Source organism: Callorhinus ursinus, unplaced genomic scaffold, assembly GCF_003265705.2.
Source record: "Callorhinus ursinus isolate GAN/ISIS: 27379988/994484 unplaced genomic scaffold, GSC_fseal_2.0 scaffold9, whole genome shotgun sequence".
NCBI classification, from domain to species: domain Eukaryota; kingdom Metazoa; phylum Chordata; class Mammalia; order Carnivora; family Otariidae; genus Callorhinus; species Callorhinus ursinus.
Genome location: NW_027397071.1, coordinates 49,268,720 through 49,287,922, shown reverse-complemented (window position 1 = coordinate 49,287,922; position 19,203 = coordinate 49,268,720). Strand labels below are relative to the sequence as shown.

Sequence of the window (19,203 nt, the reverse complement as noted above, 5' to 3'; positions counted from 1 at the left end):
TACCTGTGCTAAGCCATGTTTGGGGAGAGACATTCGAACAAAAACTATAAAGAACTAAGTGAGCATGATCTGCAAATATCTGGGGTTGATCTTTTTGATTCCTTCAAACTGAGTCATAGTCCTGTCTCTTCTACCTGAATTAGGATCTGCCTTAAGAATAGTAAAACTGAGGGGCGCCTGGGTGGCTCAGTCAGTAAGCATCTGACTCTTGATTTTGGCTTAGATCATGATCTCAGTGTGGTGAGATGGAGCCCCACATCAGGCTCTGTGCTCAGCAGGGAGTTTCCTTGAGATTCTCTCTCCCCTCTCCCTCTCCCCCCCTACCCCTGCACAAGCATGTGCTCTCTTTCTCAAATAAATAAATCTTTAAATAAAAAAGAATAATAAAACTGAATGTTTTGAGGCTCAGTGGGGATTCTGCTTGGAATTTTCTCTCTCCTTCTCCTGCTGCCCCCCCCCCCCCCCCCAGTTAATACAACTTATCCAGAGCACGCTCTCTCTCTCTCAAATTAAAAAAGAGAGAGTAGAAAGAAAAAGGAAATCAATGATAGTCATAAAGAAAAACCTTAACCCTACTGTGATTAGCATTTCCCTCTAATGTTTTCTCCCATGTTTTTGTTTAAAATCTTTCAGTTGCCCTATTCACTGCAGGGTAGCCTCAGTTCTCTTGCCTGACAAACGATCTCCTTGTCCTCACACCTGGGCTTCAGACTCTCCCTAACAGCACCATGCAGCCCCACTCCTATTATATTTTTCTGCTTTTCTCCCTCACAGTGCTTGGTTCAGTTCATGTTAAAAAAACATTTATAGAGTTCTCAATTCTAAAGTTACAAACCCAAGCAAGTCTTGAACCTTAAAAAGTGCTCAGTCTAGTTTCTGACTGGCAACCCATTTTCTCCTTCTCTCTTGCTTCTCTCTTGCTCAGTCTGGGAAGAAGCTGCATACATTGGAAGAGTCAGGGCCAATGAGTCCTCCACTGGGATGCCTTTCCTGACTTTCTTTCAGAGGTAGAATTGACGGCTTTGGTGTTTGAGGGGTTTCTTTTGTCTCCCACCCACTGAGTGGTACTCCAGGCAGATTTCTATCAGAGGACTGTAATACTGTAATGCACATACTGTTTTCTTATATGTCTTCTCCTGTTGGACTACAGGCTCCTCGAGGTCAGGGAACAGGTCCAGTTCATCTCTGATTCCCCAGTACCCACCTAGGACAATGCTGACAGGAGATGCTAAGTAACACAAATGAAAGAATGATCCTGAATTTTTTACATCGTTCCAAATATGGTTTATATGTACAACTTATTTGACCTGTTTTTCACTTACCATTTTATCTCAAGTAATTTTCACATTGCTGCAGTTAATATTTTAATGGCTATTTAGTAGTTCTTTCAAGATCAGTGCTGCCTGGTAGAACTTTCTGCACTGATGAAAATGTCCAATATCTGCGCTGTCCAATACAGTAGGCACTAGCCATGTGGCTACTGTGCATTTGAAAGGTACTTTCATGATATCCCCATTGTGGGGGATATCATGGAAATGTGGCTAGTGTAACTGAGGAGAACTGGGTTTTTAATGTATTTTAATTTCAGTTTAAATAGCCACATATGGCTGGTGCCTACTGTAATGGACAGTACACGGATAGACCATAATTTCTGAATATTTCCCTTTGAACAATAGATGAGACATATGTATAGTTATCACATTGTTATTCAAGGGAGTGCCATTTGAAATGGTGTTTAAAATATTTTAAAGTCTATACTAATCATCTAAAATTTTTATAATCTTACAAAAGATTATAAGAACACTTGTACTTCAATATATAATGCAAAGGTAAATAGCAACACCCATCCATAGAAGGAATTCCAAATTCATGGGCTTTAACTAATTGGAAATTATAAATTCTACCTACTGTTGTAGTTTTTTACTGATGCTCCAGTTTTTTGTACTTATCCTCTGGAAAGCTGCTTATGTTGTTCCACACTATCACATGGCTAATTTAAAAGTTGGACCTTGGGACGCCTGGGGGGCTCAGTCGTTAAGCTTCTACCTTCAGCTCAGGTCATGATCCCAGAGTCCTGGGGTGAAGGCCCACATTGGGCTCTTTGCTCAGTGTGGAGCCTGCTTCTCCCTCTGCTCCTCCCTCCGCTCCTGCGCGCACGTGCGTGCACACTCTCTCTCTGACAAAGTCTATAAAAAAATAAAAGTTGGACCTTTTCTTTTCACTATTTTAGCAGGGTGTCTGATTCATACATTTCAATATATTCTAGCTCTTAAAAATCATTAAGTATACTTAGTAGCTTGTGTACACATAATATGAAAAGGTCTTAGGCATAGTGTCAATGCAAAGACTGTTGAATAAACTTCACCAGATGTGCCTCTCTGAGTAGGATTATCACTCCAGCCAAAGACCAAAAGCTTACTCTTGAAGATAAGTTTCATCTGCTTCCTACCCACTTTGAAAGGTATAATGCCATCCACACTGAATCCTTATTTGAGCAACTTAGAATATCCTTGGAGATATGTTCAAATGTGTTTTCCAAACAGAAAAACTCAAATAACAGCAGTAAATTCTTATTGCCTTTGAAATATCAGATGTCAGATTATTGCTTCCGTTAGTGATGACTGACATCATTTCTAAGACACTTAAGTCAGTTAGCCACTTTGAACTACATCTACACTTAGTATTCTGGTAGTTATTTTTTTGGTTATATTTTATTATCTAATTTGCATCTTATACTATTCAAAATACTGAAATTATTGAATAAATATTTGCAATTTGGGAAAATAATAATTTTGAGGTACAAGATAAAAAAGATCATGGTCTAGCAGAACTATTAAGTTTTGGTTACTGCTGGTCCCCTATTTTGTCCAGATGCACATATACTATAGCAGGCAGAATTTTATTTTATTTTTAATATTTATTAGAGAGAGAGAGAGAGAGAAAGCGTGCGCGCATGCGCGTGCGCATGCATGAGGAATGGGAGGGGCAGAAGCAGATTCCCTGCTGAGCAGGGAGACCGATGCAGGGCTCCATCCCAGGACCCCAGGGTCATGATCCCCGAGCCAAAGGCAGATGCTTAACAGACTGAGCCACCCAGGTGGCCGCCAGAATTTTAAAGATATCCCTCCAGGGCTCCCATCCTCTGGTTATTTAATCTAATCTACATACTGCTGTAAAAGGGCTTTGCAAATGGAATTACAGTTACTAATCAGCTTACCTTAAAATGGGAAAGTTATCCTGAATTATACAGGTGTACAAAGTCATTATTATAACCCCTTAACAATAGAAGAGGAAGGCACAAGTGTTGCTCAGAGAAATAGAGTGGAAGGAGAATGGATGTGGCAGGAAGGAACATCAGAGAGATTCCAAGCATAAGAAGGATTCTTCATACTTTAATTGCTCTGAGATGTAGGGGTCCAGATGTAATTTGCAAGAGATCTCTTGGAGCTAAGGATGGCCCCAAGCTAACAGCCAGCAAAGAAACAGTGACCTCAGTCCTACAAATGCAAGGGACTGAATTCAACTAACAACCTGAATGAGGTTGGAAACATTCTTTCAGAACTTCTGATAAGAGCCCAACCAGCCGACACTGATTTTAGTCTTACTAAATGTGGAAAAGAAACCAAAATGACCACCTAAGACTAGCCACCTACAGAAATGTGAGATAATAAATTTGTATTTTTTTAAAGATTTTTAAAATTTTATTATGTTAATCACCGTACATTACATCATTAGTTTTTGATGTAGTGTTCCATGATTCATCGTTTGCATATAACACCTAGTGCTCCATTAAAGATTTTATTTATTTATTTGACAGAGAGAGACACAGAGAGGGAACACAAGCAGGGGGAGTGGGAGAAGGAGAAGCAGGCTTTTTGCTGAGCAGGGAGCCCGATGCTGGGCTCTATCCCAGGACCCTGGGATCATGACCTGAGCCGAAGGCAGATGCTTAATGACTGAGCCACCCAGGTGCCCCAAGTCTGTATTGTTTTAAGCTGCTAAATTTGTGCTAATTTGTCACAGCAGCAATAGAAAACTATAGACACCAAATTCATTCAATGATCTGGAGGGATGTTGAAGTATACACAGTATACACAGCCTTATTACATACGTTTGTTTATCCATGATCTAAATGTGATCTTAACGTTAAAAATTAAACTTATTTTTTAATGGAAATGTTTCAGTGTTTCCTAATGTTTAGTTTCCTTTATATGTAAATTGAATTTAAATTCATGTGATAGAAAGGAATAGGCTAGAGGAAGGAACTTGTAACTTGTTTTGATCCTAATGTTTGGCTCATGACCATACAGGATAACATCAAGATAGACCAAGAGTTTCTTTTTTTTTTTTTTGATTTTATTTATTTATTTGAGAGAGAATGAGAGAGAGAGAGCACGAGAGGGAAGGGGGTCAGAGGGAGAGGCAGACTCCCTGCCGAGCAGGGAGCCCGATGTGAGACTCGATCCCAGGACTCCAGGATCATGACCCGAGCTGAAGGCAGTTGCTTAACCAACTGAGCCACCCAGGCACCCTTAGACCAAGAGTTTCTTGAGACGGACTATGTCTCATTTGTCTTTGTATCTGTCTCCAGATGGATACATAGTCGCCATGTAATAAATGCTTGTTACTGTTGTATGTGTTGGCTTGTCTTTTTGCTCTAGCAAAAAATTTACTTTGAAAACTTTAATTTTTATATTTTTTTCCTATAGGTTATGCTTTCTAATCCAGTGCTAGAAAATCCAGTGAATTTGGAAGCAGCCCAAATGCTGATTAAAGATGAATCTCTGTACAAACAAGAAGTTCTAAGACTTTTCAACCAACCAACACAATGTAAGAAGTGCCTATTTGTTTTTTTGCCAATTATTAATTATGCATTTAGAGCAAATAAATGATCCAGTGAATAAGTGTTATATAAGCAAATATTTTCTGTATCCATTCTCAGGAATGAAATCATACTAAGATTTCTCCTATTGTACCTCTTTGTCAAGCCAGTCAGTTATCAAAAAGTCAGTCAAAAAGTGGTTCTTCTTTAAAGATTATCAGTGATCATTAGTTTAGTATTTTTAAATGTTATGGTCATATGGATGGTGGTACTGACTGAAGCTTATTTAACCATCATAAAGATAGGACATCTGATTTTAACTCTTTGATCTATAATGGATATTTCCCAGATTTGACCTGCAGTACCCCAGATCTTACTGCACTGGGATTCCTTTCCTCTTGATTAGCAAAATGTTCAGCTTTTTGTTCTGAAGAGTTCACCCCCAAGATACTCCTTCTAAGAGTCCATGTGGAAATGACATCTGAGGCTCTTCCATCTTTCTGCTCTATTGACCAGTGGTTTTTTTTTTTTTCTTTTGATACCCTTGTTTTGCTCTCTTTTATCCTGCCGGGGACCTCTTCATGACTTAGCCCAGTCTCTCTACTGCTCCTGTGTTCTCTCTGCAATTAGCAGAATAATGCAATTGGCTCCTTATGCCCAGAGGGGTTCATCACAAGTGGGGGTTGGGGCCCTAAGTGCGCATAGTTCTTTCCTCTCTATCCTGCCCCTCTTTTTTCTAGCCGTGCACAGCAGCCAGCCGGCGTGAGTGCTGTCATTACTTCCCTAACAGCAAGCCTTGCTGTTCAGACTCGTTCTGCCAAACTGATCTCTCATGTGCTTTTTCTTTCAGATGTCCCCTGTTTCTTTTTCCAGTCCCCTTACAGGGCCTGCCAGTCCACTAGCTAGGTGTGTACAATTGTGACCAAGTTCAAGTGCTCCTCCACGGGCTTTGGGTCTGGTGCAAATCAAGCAGTGTTGATCAGGCATCCTTTTCGGTATCTTCAAACATGTCATGATTGTTGTGGAGTCCCTCAAACATTCCCTGACAGTTTTAAAGCTGGTTTGTGCACAGAGGAGTCCTATTGCTTCATTCTGACCACATTTCTGATCTCCCAGAATATTGTAGCATCCACTGCTGTGCCCTCTGTGCTCAGTTACTATTTGTAGAATGAATGAATGAACAATTTATATCACTTAACTCTTCACTGAGCCCTGCAGTACTATCATTATAAAGAAATATTCTATAACAAAGCTATATCCATAGTCTGGTAAATGGAAATTTAAAAACTGGTTTTAAAGTATTGTCTACAGTAAATGATTCTGTGCAATAGATTTTGGGTTTAGCCTGCCAAAAGGAAGGATGAGAAAGAAACTGAAGAGAAGTCAACCCTTCCTTTTGTCCCCCTGCCTAGTAGATGCCATCCTTCACTCCTTTCAGTTCTCCAGCTGTACTATCAAGTCAGACAGAAAAGCTGTCCCAGTTGCCAAATATGTTCTTTTGTTCACTATGTTCTTTAGTTACATTGGTGAAGTACGTGGAAATCCAAGACAGTAAATAGTTACCAGCCTGCTTTCTATCTCAGCCAGACCAGGAGTGGTAGTCTCGGGTGCCATGAAGAGAGTGACTTCCTGCAGCTTCCAAGGGAAAGAGTGTCCATGATACAGCAGACACAGCTGCTAAGGGGGTGGGGGAGAAGTTGCAGAAAACTTGTGCACTCTCAATTAGAGGGTAGTCTACAACTATGTGGATTTCTGTGAAAAACTGCATCCAGTGAGAATTAATTACTTGTAACAACTTGAAAAAAGATCTCACTAGAATGCTGCAAGAATCATCTTTCATATAACTTAAAATGTTAATAAAGAGATCTAGAAAAAGCATAAAGGGAATTACCACATTTTTAGGTAACACAAAACTGGAACAGATAGTTAATTGTATAAATGAGAAACTCAAGAGGCAGAGAACTATGTCATCTCTGTAAGCATTGATTATAGGCCAGAACTATATCCTCAGTAGCCAGTGTAGTATCTGGTTGTAGGTATTGAATAAAAATTTGTAGAATGAACAAATGAAAAAATACATGTGAGCTTAGATCCTGATTTTACTTCATAGTTTACACAATGCTTTCACATACATTTATTCATCTGATCCTCAGCCTCTCCCTCAGTAGGAAGCCGAGGATCAGTGGTAAGTGGTTGGCTCAAAGCCACAGAGAGCAAGCTGCAGAGCCAGAGCATCAACATAGGCATTCCCCTCCCCTGTGCCTCCAAATTTAATGGGATGAGCATAAAGTCATTCATTTGGGATCAAAGGATTAAAATTTCCAAGTAAAGAATGGAAGAGGCCTGATTTGATAGCAGAACTCTATGAAAAAGTTCTTGCGGAGCTATTTGATCACAAAGTTAATGTGAACCACTAATGAAAAGTGCCCTTGCACTAAGCATGGGTTGCATGATAATTCTGCCCTACTCTGATGTGGTGGGCCCTCATCTGGAATACCAGCATGCTCAATTTGGAGCATCACATTTCCTGAGCTGAAGAAACTGTGTATGTTTAGCGAGTGGGAGAACTGACAAAAGGCAGTTGTAAAAGCTGTTTTCAAATATTTGAAGGACTTTCATATAGAAAAGGGCAATTTCTTCTCTGTTGTTTCAAAAAACTGAAGTAGCTACAATCAGCTCTACCTTCTCTAGGCCTACTAGGTTGTAGCCACTATAGTCCAGAATCTGCAGGCTTGGCCCTGCCTTGTGCTGGAACATACCTTGACTATATGGGGGTCTTTTCCCTCATCATCAGTGGTCTGGAATTAATTTTGTTATCCTAAGCCTGAGTCTGGTATTTGGTATGCAGACATGCAAATGCCTCTCATTCCCCAAACTTTCCATAACGTGTTGTTTGCCTAGCCTGAGCAGCTAGGTCACGGCCTTGCTGTTTTGACAAGAATACGCCAAGCTCTGAGCTCAAACCCAGCTGGTGGAGGTCCTGATGACCTTCCCAAATCCTGCCATTCTCTTTTGGGCCTGGACCCTGTCTCCCTTACTGATAGTTAGGGTGCTCACATATACCATACTGCCTGGGACAGTCCTGGTATAATGATTTCTAGCACCCCCTTTGACTCTGTGCTCCAGTTTGCACACCAAATTACAAAGTGAGTTGGGTGCCTGACTGATCTGTCCTACAAGCAAATGCCACCGTGGTTAACCATCCCTGGTGGTAACGCCCGCCCATCCAGGTCCCAGCTGGCCAAATAGGGGGAAGAATTTTCTAAAAACCCAAGTTGCTTAAGAATGGAGAAGGCTATTGTTTGGGCGCCTGGATGGCTCAGTTGGTTAAGCGTCTGCCTTTGGCTCGGGTCATGATCCCAAGGTTCTGGGATCGAGCCCCGCGTCAGTCTCCCTGCTCTGCAGGGAGCCTGCTTCTCCCTCTCCCTCTGCCTACCACTCCCCCTGCTTGTGCTTGCTCTCTCTGTCAAATAAATGAATAAATTAAAATAAAAAAATAAAAAGAATGGAGAAGGCTACCTTGGCTGGTAGTATCACTAAAAGCCTGCTTTGAGAACTGTGATCAGTTAGTCAGGTTTAAGAGCTCTTTTTCACAGATGTTGTGAGAGAGCTTCTTGCTCAGTGTCAGGACTGGGCTAGGGGATTTTTCAAGTGCCTTCCAACTTAGGCTTCAACTTGTGTATGAACACTTGGAAGAAGGAGGAGAAAAGATCTGGAAGGAGATAATGCATAACAACTGTCTTGCATCCCAGCTTCTGAGTATTGCTACTTATTTTCTAATGTGTCCCAAGGGATTTTATATAAGCCTGTATGTCCTTTTTTACCCCAGTCTGAGTGAATTTTTATTTCTATGTGGTTATATCATCAAATAATATTTATTTATTCTGTTCATCATGTTTTTTTCAAGCATAAGGTTTGTACAATCTTTTTTTTTTTTAATTTTATTTTATTATGTTATGTTAGTCACCATGCAATACATCGTTAGTTTTTGGTGTAGTGATCCATGATTCACTGTTTTCGTATAACATCCAGTGCTCCATGCAGTACGTGCCCTCCTTAATACCCATCACTGGGCTAACCCATCCCCCCACCCCCCCTCCCCTCTAAAACCCTCAGTTTGTTTCTCAGAGTCCATAGTCTCTCATGGTTTGTCTCCCCCTCCAGTTCCCCCCCTTCATTTTTCCCTTCTTTCTCCTAATGTTCTCCATGCTATTTCTTATGTTCCACAAATAAGTGAAACCATGTGATAATTGACTTTCTCTGCTTGACTTCTTTCACTTAGCATAATCTCCTCCAGTCCCATCCATGTTGATGTAAAAGTTGGGTATTCATCCTTTCTGATGGCTAATATTCCATTGTATATATGGACCACATCTTCTTTAACCATTCATCTGTTGAAGGGCATCTCGGCTCTTTCCACAGTTTGGCTATTGTGGACATTGCTGCTATGAACGTTGGGGTGCATATGGCCCTTCTTTTCACTACATCTGTGTCTTTGGGGTAAATATCCAGTAGTGCAATTGCTGGGTCATAGGGTAGCTCTATTTTTAATTTTTTGAGGCACCTCCACACTGTTTTCTAAAGTGGCTGTACCAACTTGCATTCCCAGCAACAGTGTAAGAGGGTTCCCCTTTCTCCTCAACCTCTCCAACATTTGTTGTTTCTTGCCTTGTCAATTTTTGCCATTCTAACTTGTGTAAGGTGGTATCTCAATGTGGTTTTGATTTGAATTTCCCTGATGGCTAACGATGAACATTTTTTCATGTGTCTGTTAGCCATTTGTATTTCTTCTTTGGAGAAGTGTCTGTTCATGTCTTCTACCCATTTTTTGACTTGATTATTTGTTTTTTGGGTGTTGAGTTTGAGAAGTTCTTTATAGATCTTGGATACCAGCCCTTTATCTGTAGTGTCATTTGCAAATATCTTCTCCCATTCTTTGGGTTGCCTCTTTGGTTTGTTGACTGTTTCCTTTGCTGTGCAGAAACTTTTTATCTTGATGAAGTCCCAAAAGTTCATTTTTGCTTTTGTTTCACTAGCCTTTGGAGATGTGTCTTGAAAGAAGTTGCTGTGGCGGATGTCAAAGAGGTTACTGCCTATGTTCTCCTCTAGGATTTTGATGGATTCCTGTCTCACATCGAGGTCTTTCATCCATTTTGAGTTTATCTTTGTGTGTGGTGTTAGAGAATGGTCGAGTTTCATTCTTCTGCATGTGGCTATCCAATTTTACCAGCACCATTTATTGAAAAGACAGTCTTTTCCATTGCATATTTTTTCCTGTTTGTTGAAGATTATTTGACCAAAGAGCTGAGGGTCCATATCTGGGCTCTCTATTCTGTTCCATTGGTCTATATGTCTGTTTTTGTGCCAGTACCATGCTGTCTTGGTTATCACTGCTTTGTAATATAGCTTGAAATCAGACAACGTGATGGCCCCAGCTTTGTTTTCCTTTTTCAACATTTCCTTGGAGCTTCGGGGTCTTTTCTGATTCCATACAAATCTTAGGATTGTTTGTTCCAGCACTTTGAAAAATGTCATTGGAATTTTGATCAGGATGGCATTGAAAGTATAGATTGTTCTGGGTAGCATAGACATTTTAGCAATGTTTATTCTTCTGATCCATGAGCATGGAATATTTTTTCATCTTTTTGTGTCTTCTTCAGTTTCTTTCATGAGTGCTCTGTAGTTCCTAGAGTATAGATCTTTACCTCTTTGGTTAGGTTTATTCCGAGGTATCTTATGGTTTTTGGTGCTATTGTAAATGTAATCATTTCTCTAATTTCTCTTTCTACAGTTGCATTGTTATTGTATAAGAAAGCAACTGATTTCTGTGCATTGATTTTGTATCCTGACACATTACTGAATTGCTGTATGAGTTCTAGTAATTTGGGGGTGGAATCTTTCGGGTTTTCCACATAAAATATGTCATCTGCAAAAAGAGATTTTGATTTCTTCTTTGCCAATTTGAATACCTTTTATTTCTTTTTGTTGTCTGATTGCTGTTGCTAGGACTTCTAGTACTATGTTGAACAACAGTGGTGAGAGTAGGCATCCTTGACGTGTTCCTGATCTTAAGGGAAAGGCTCTCAGCTTTTCCCCACTGAGGATGATATTTGCTGTGGGTTTTTCATAGATGGATTTTATGAACTTGAGGATCCCTAAACTCTGAAAAGTTTTAATCAGGAAAGGATGCTGTATTTTGTCAAATGTTTTTTCTGCATCAATTGAGAGGACCATATGGTTCTTCTCTCTCCTCTTATTAATGTGTTCTATCACACTGATTGATTTGCGAATGTTGAACCACCCTTGCATCCTGGGGATAAATCCCACTTGGTGATGGTGGAGGATCCTTTTAATGTATTCTCGGATCCTATTAGCTAGAATTTTGTTGAGGATTTTGGAATCAATATTCATCAGGGGTATTGGTCTGAAATTCTCCTTTTTGATGGGGTCTTTGCTTGGTTTGGGGATTAAGGTAATGTTGGCCTCATAGAATGAGTCTGGAAGCTTTCCTTCTGATTCTATTTTTTGAAGTAGCTTCAGGAGAATAGGTATTATTTTTCCTTGAATGTTTGGTAGAATTCCCCAGCGAATCCATCAGGCCCTGGACTCTTGTTTTTTGGGGGGTTTTTGATCACTGCTTCTATCCCGTTACTGGTTATTGGCCTATTCATGTTGTCAGTTTCTTCCTGTTTCAGTCTTGGGAGTTTATAGGTTTCCAGGAAGGCATCCATTTCATCCAGGTTGCTCAGTTTATTGGCATATAGTTGTTGTTAATAATTTCTAATAATTGTTTCTATTTCCTTGGTGTTAGTCATAATCTCTCCCCTTTCATTCATAATTTTATTAATTTGGGTCCTTTCTCTTTTCTTTTGGATAAATCTGGCCAGTGGTTTATCGATCTTATAATTCTTTCAAAGAACCAGCTTCTAGTTTCATTGATCTGATCTACTCTGTTTCTGGTTTCTAATTCATTGATCTCTGCTCTAATCTTAATTATTTCTCTTCTAATGCGTGGCTTAGGCATTGTTTGTTGATTTTCTCTAGTTCTTTAAGGTGTAGAGTTAGTTGATGAATTCAGGATCTTTCTGGTTTTTTGAGTGAGGCTTGCATGGTTATGTATTTCCGCCTTAGGACCACCTCTGCAGTATCCCATAGGTTTTGGACCGATGTGTTTTCATTCTCATTGATGTCCATGAATTGTTTAAGTTCTTCTTTGATTTCCTGGTTGACCCAAACATTCTTGAGCAGAGTGGTCTTTAGTTTCCAAATGTTTGAATTTCTTCCAAAGTTTTTCTTGTGATTGAGTTCCAGTTTTAAAGCATTATGGTCTGAGAATATTCAGGGAATAATCTCAATCTTTTGGTATCAGTTGAGACCTGATTTGTGACCAGTATGTGGTCTATTCTGGAGAAAGTTCCATGTGAGCTCAAGAAGAATGAGTATTGTGTTGTTTTAGGGTGGAATGATCTGTATATATCTACGAGGTCCATCTGGTCCAGTGTGTCATTCAAAGCTCTTGTTTCTTTGTTGATTTTCTGCATAGATGATCTGTCTATTGCTGAGAGTGGAGTATTGAGGTCTCCTACAATTAACGCATTATTATCAATATGACTCTTTATTTTGGTTAATAGTTGACTTATGTAGATGGCTGCTCCCATGTTGGGGGTGTAGATATTTACAATTGTTAGATCTTTTTGTTGGATAGATCCTTTAAGAATGATATAGTGTCCTTCTGTGTCTCTAACTACAGTCTTTAGTTTAAAATCTAAGTTGTCTGATATAAGAATTGCTACCTTAGCTTTCTTTTGAGGTCTGTTGGCCTGGAAGATGGCTCACCATCCCTTCACTTTCAGTCTGGATGTATCTTTAGGTTCAAAATGAGTCTCTTGTAGACAGCATATGGATGGGTCCTGTCTTTTTATCAGTCTGCAACCCTGTGCCATTTTATGGGAGCATTTAGGCCGTTCACGTTGAGAGAGATTATTGAAAGATATGAATTTATTGTCATCATGTTGTCTGTGAAGACCTTGTTTTTATAGATTGTCCCTGTAAATTTCTTTTCTATCACTCTTGGGGTCTTTCTCCTTTTATAGACCCTCCCTTAATATTTCTTGCAGGACTGGCTTAGTGGTCACATATTCTTTCAGTTTCTGCCGTTCTTGGAAGCTCCGCATCTCTCCATCCATTCTAAATGACAGCCTTGCTGGATAAAGTATTCTTGGCTGCATGTTCTTCTCATTTAGTACCCTGAATATGTCTTGCCAGGCCATTCTGGCTTGTCAGGTCTCTGTGGATAGGTATGACATTATTCTGATGCTCCTCCCTCTGTACGTAAGGAATCTCTTCCCCCTAACTGCCCTTAAGATGGTTTCCTTGGTTCTAAGATTTGCGAGTTTTACTATTACATGCCGGCCCGTTGGCCTGTTTTCCTTGATCTTGGGAGGGGTCCTCTCTGCCTCTAGGACACGAATGTCTGTTTCATTCCCCAGATTAGGGAAGTTCTCTGCTACGATTTGCTCAAATATATCTTCTAGTCCTCTCTCTTTCTCCACCCCCTCAGGGATTCCAATAATTCTGACATTGGAACGTTTCATGATGTCAGTTATTTCTCTGATTCTATTTTCATGGATTCTGAGTCGTTTTTCCCTGGCCCCTTCTTTTCCCTTTTTGTCTATTAATTGGTCTTCTAGGTCACTAATTCGTTCTTCTGCCTCACTTACCCTAGCTGTTAGATTATCTAGATTAGATTGGATCTCATTGATAGCATTTTTAAATTCTGCCAATTCAGCTTTCATTTCTGCCCTTAGAGACTCTATGTTGCCATTAATTGATTTCTCCATTCTAGGTATTGTCTTCACAATTGCTAGCCTGAATTCCATCTCCAACATCTTGGTTATATCTGAATCCATTTGTAAATCTGTGGCATAAGTGATAATCTCTGAGTCTTTCCTATTTTGGGGGTTCCTCTTCCTAGTCATTCTGTTGAGGGGTGGTTGAGGGAATGTATAGAGTCCAAACTATTGACCACAACGCAGGCAAGATGCACCTGTTTTATAGGGACCTTAGAGCTGCTGGCCTCTTGTTTTCCCAGCCTGTCTTCTGGGGGAGGGGCCTGCGACGCTGTTACTCAAGCAACCCTGTTTGAGCAGAGTTGTCCTGCCCCCTGTGGCGGGGGATGGGGTCAGTGAAAACCGGTTTTTTGGGGCTTTTGTTCTCTGGTGGCTTTCTCTGGCAGCTTTCCACGTCTCTTCCAAGAGTCAGAGCAGAAGAGACTGTTTCCAACCTTCTGCCTCAGAGCAGAGAGACTGCAGTCTGTTCTTCAGTGAGCTCTCCAGGCCACACTATCTCGGTTTCTGTCTGTGCTGCTATAAACTGCAGCATTCTGGGTTGTGCACCCCTCAGCAGTGCTCCCAGTCCTCGCCTCCAGGTCGGGGCTCGTCTCTGCTCTTTGTGCTTCTAAAACCACCAGCCACCCCCAATTTGCAGGCGCAGCCCTGCCACTCCGGGTTTCTGTCTAGGGAGCTGCCCTCAAGTCCTTTCTCCGTTGCTACCAGTCTGCGAGTCTGTGCCCCGTCCCCAGCGTGGGAGGCTATCGCTCACTGGCAGTATAAGATCCCAACATCTCCCTCCCCCTTCCATTTATCTCTGGATTTGTGCCCACGGAATTTTGGGCTCTACGCTTCGTATCTCGGAACCAACCGCCTGCGATATTCTTTGTGTAGAGATCCAGATCTATTTTCTTACTGATTTCATGGGTGTTTAGAGTTGTCTGGTAGAAATCCAGCTCAATTCCGGGGACCGGTTGAAATAGGGTCCCCTACTCCTCTGCCATCTTTTTCTCAAGCAAGGTTTGTATAATCATAAAAAAATCTTTGGTTGAAAGAAAATAAAAGAGTATAAAAAGAGTAAAACTCAGTAATAGTGGCCATGCCTAACATAATAATTATTCTTTTAGCTAGACATATTCCTATAGCTTTTGTTAAATAAAGGAGAGTCATGCTAATAAGTTTCAGATACTTATCTGAATAAACTGTAATATAATAACTAACAGATATTATGACAGAGTGATAATAAGAATAGAGAGGAATTATAGAAATATCAGGGAGATTATAATACTAATTTACACTATATAGCTTTAAAACCTGATCATTGTGCAAATAAATCCCATTCTTGTGGTTAGGAAGATGTTGTGATAAGCATTTGCTCCTTCTTCAGTTCAAGCTTCCAATTAGTTCATTTTTGTTTGTTTCATCTCCTAACAGTAGAACAATTTTAAAGAAAATTGCTTCTATGCTTAAAGCTAGGTGATGACTCATAGGGTTTCTGGTTTTGTTTTGTTTTGTTTTTCTCTTTAAAAGGACTGCTTTGGGGTGCGTGGGTGGCTCAGTCATTAACCATCTGCCTTCGGCTCAGGTCATGATCCCAAGGTCCTGGGATTGAGCCCTGCAGTGGGCTCCCTGCTCTGCAGGAAGCCTGCTTCTCCCTCTCCCACTCCCCCTGCTTGTGTTCCCTCTCTTGCTGTGTCTCTCTCTGTCAAATAAATAAATAAAATCTTAAAAAAATAATAAAATAAAGGGACTGCTTTTTGTTGTTATGTGTAGGAATACCTCTTCCCCTGGAAAATACACTTTCTGGATGTCAAAGGAAAAGAAATTTAGTCCAGTAGCCCACCTTACTCATGAAAGAACATGAGCTTTAGCGCCATCATTCAGACCCAGTTTGGTTGTTGATGATTGCAGTGTTGTTATAGATAGCCTGTTATCCACAGATGTCAGGACATGTGGAGACAAAGTTCAACAGGATGGTGCATGTGGATCTACTTGGTGGAGTTACAAACCTCTTTTTTTCCTGTTTGTATTTTATTGTACCAGATAGTCCAGTAACTTTCAGCAAAGTATCTAGTTGCTAGTTTTAATTAAAAATATTATTTATTTTCTTTTAAAGAAATATATGTTCATAGCTTCAAAGAACAAATGATATGAATTGTTTCTTTAAATTCATGTATTTTTTTAATTCCAGGATAGTTAACATACAGTGTTATATTCATTTTAGGTATATAGTATAGTGATTCAACAATTCTATACATTAGTCAGTGCTCATCACAATAAGTGTACTCTAATCCCCTTCAGCTGTTTCACTTATCTCCTTACCCACCTCCCCACTGGTAACCACCAGTTTGTTCTCTATAGTTAAGAGTCGATTTTGGGGTTTGTCCCTTTTTTATTTTGTTTGTTTCTTAAATTCCACATATGAGTGAAATCATGTGGTATTTGCCTTTCTCTGTCTGACTTATTTCACCTAGCATAATACCTTCTAGATCCATCCATGCTGTTATAAATGGCAAGATTTCATTCTTTCTTATGGCTGAGTAATATTCTGTGTGTGTGTGTGTGTGTGTGTGTGTGTATCACACCTCTTCTTTATTCATTCATCTATCATTGGACGCTTGGGTGGCTTCCATATTTTGGCTTTTGTAAATAATGCTGCAATAAACATAAGAGTGCATATATCTTTTTGAATTACTGTTTTCCTGTTCTTTGGGAAAAACCCAGTAGTGGAATTACTGGATCTTATGGTAATTCTATTTTTAATTTTTTGAGGAATCTGCATACTGTTTTCCACAGTGGCTGCACTGCTTTGCATTCCCACCAATAGTGCACAAGGATTCATTTTTCTCCATATCCTTGCCAGCACTTGTTGTTTCTTGTGTTTGTTATTTTAGCCATTCTGATAGGCATAAGGTGATATCTCATTGTGGTGTTGTTGTTTTTTTTTTTAAAGATTTTATTTACTTGAGAGAGAGAGAGAGCACAAGCAGGGGGAGGGACAGAGGGAGAAGCAGACTCCCCGTTGAGTAGGGAGCCTGACGCAGGGCTTGATCCCAGGACCCTGGGATCATGACCTGAGCTGAAGGCAGATGCTTAACTGACTGAGCCACCAGGCGCCCCTCATTGTGGTTTTGATTTGCATTTCCCTGATGATGAGTGATGTTAAACATCTCTTCATATGTCTTTTGGCCATCTGGATGTCTTCTTTGGAGAAATATCTGTTCATGTTTTCAGCCCATTTTTAATTGGATTATTTGGGTTTTTTGGCATTGAATTGTATAAGTTTTTTTAATATATTTTGGATATTAACCTTTTATCACATAAGTCATTTGTAAGTATCTTTTCCCATTCAGTAGGTTTCCTTTCAGTTTTGTTGATTATTTCCTTTGCTATGCAGAAGCTTTTTATTCTGATGTAGTCCCAATAGTTTATTTTTGCTTTTGTTTCCCTTGTCTCAGAAGACATATCTAGTAAAGTGTTGCTACGGCCAATATCAGAGAAATTATTGCCTGTGCTCTTTTATAGGATATTTATGGTTTCAGGTCTCACATTTAGGTCCTTCATCCATTTTGAGTGTATTTTTGTGTATGGTGCAAGAAAGTGGTCCAGTTTCATTCTTTTGTATGTAGCTGTCCAGTTTTCCCAGAATCATTTGTTGGAGAGATTTCTTCCTATTGCATATTTTTCCTCTTTTGTCCTAGAATAATTGACCGTGTACTTGTGGGTTTATTTCTGGACTCTCTATTCTGTTCTATTGATCTATGTGTCTCTTTTTATGCTAATACCACACTGTTTTGATTACTATGGCTCTGTAGTATATCCTGAAATCTGGTATTGTGATACCTCCAGTTATGTTCTTCTTTTTCAAGATTGCTTTGGCTATTTGGGGTAATTTGTGGTTCCATGCAAATTTTAGGATTATTTGTTCTAGTTCTGTGAAAAATGCTGCTGGTATTTTGATAGAGATTGCATTAAATCTGTAGATTGGGGGCGCCTAGGTGGCTCAGTTGTTCAGCGTCTGCCTTCAGCTCAGGTCATGGTCCCAGGGTCCTGGGATTGAGCCCCACATTGGGCTCCCTGCTCTGCAGGAAGCCTGCTTCTCCCTCTCCTGCTCCCCCTGCTTGTGTTCCCTCTCTTGCTATGTCTCTGTGAAATAAATAAATAGAATCTTTTTAAAAAAATCTGTAGATTGGTTTGAGTAGATGGACACTTTAACAATATTTGTTCTTCCAATCCATGAGCATGGAATATTTTTCTTTTTTGTGTGGTCTTCAGTTTCTTTCATGAATGTTTTATAGTTTTCAGAATATAGGTCTCTTATCTCCCTGGTTAAATTTACTCCTAGGTATTTTATAATTTTTGGTGCATTTGCAAATGGGATTGTTTTCTTAAGTTATCCTTTTGCTACTTGCAATTCAGTGAATTTCTGTATATTGATTTTGTATCCTGCGACTTTACTGAATTGATCAGTTCTAATAGTTTTTTGGTGGAGTCTTTAGGGTTTTCTATATATAGTATCATGTCATAGTGAATAGTGAAAGTTTTACTTGTTCCTTACAAGTTTGGATGCCTTTTATTTCTTTCTCTTGTCAGATTGCTGTGACCAGGACTTCCAGTACAATTTGAATAAAAGTGGTGAGAGTGGACATCCATGTCTTGTTCCCATCTTAGGGGAAAAGCTCTCAGTTTTTCACCATTGACTATGATGTTAGTTTTGTGTTTTTCATATATGGCCTTTATTATGTTGAGTTTTGTCCCCTCTAAACCTACTTTGTTGAAGGTTTTTATCATGAATGGATGTTGTACTTTATCAAATGCTTTTTCTGAATCTATTGAAATGATCATATGGTTTTTATCCTTTCTCTTGTTAAAGTGATGTATCATGTCGATTGATTTGCAAATATTGAACCACCCATGCGTCCCAGGAACAAATCTCACTTGACTGTGGTGAATGATTTTTTTCAATGTATTGTTAGATTCAGTTTGCTAATATTTTGTTGAGGATTTTTGCATGTATGTTTATCAGAGATACTGCCCTGTAGTTCTCTCTCTTTCTCTTTTCTTTTTTGTAGTGGCTTTCTCTGTTTCTAGTATCATGGTAACAGTGGCCTCACAGAATGAATTTGAAAGCTTTCCTTCCTCTTCTATTTTTTGGAATAGTTTGAGAAGAATAGGTGTTAACTCTTCTTTAAATGTTTGGTTGCATTCACCTGTGAACCATCTGGTCCTGGACTTCTGTTTGTTGGGAGGTTTTTTTTTTATTCCTGATTTCAATTTCATTGCTGGTAATCAGTCTGCTCAAATTTTCTATTCCTTCCTGCTTCAGTTTTGGGAGGTTGTATGTTTCAAGGAATTTATCCATTTCCTCTAGGTTGTCCAATTTGTTCGCATATAATTTTTCATAATATTCTCTTATAATCCTTTGTATTTCTGTGGTGTCAGTTGTTATTCTCCTCTTTCATTTCTGATTTTGAAATCCCCTCTTCCTTCCTTCTCTTCTTTTCTTTTCTTTTCTTTCTTTCTTTCTTTTCTTTTTCTTTTTCTTTTTCTTTT

General features: G+C 39.5%; 1 protein-coding gene across 2 annotated transcripts in view; it reads left to right on the top strand.

Annotated features, from left to right (window-relative positions):
* Positions 1 to 19,203, top strand: part of LOC112824047 (inactive tyrosine-protein kinase transmembrane receptor ROR1) — a 499,173-nt gene that overhangs the window by 437,020 nt on the left and 42,950 nt on the right. For both annotated transcript variants that reach the window (XM_073896619.1, XM_025871896.2), the window contains one exon: positions 4,710 to 4,830. In XM_073896619.1, the coding sequence (XP_073752720.1) occupies positions 4,710 to 4,830 (121 nt within the window). The remainder of the gene's footprint in view (positions 1 to 4,709; positions 4,831 to 19,203) is intronic.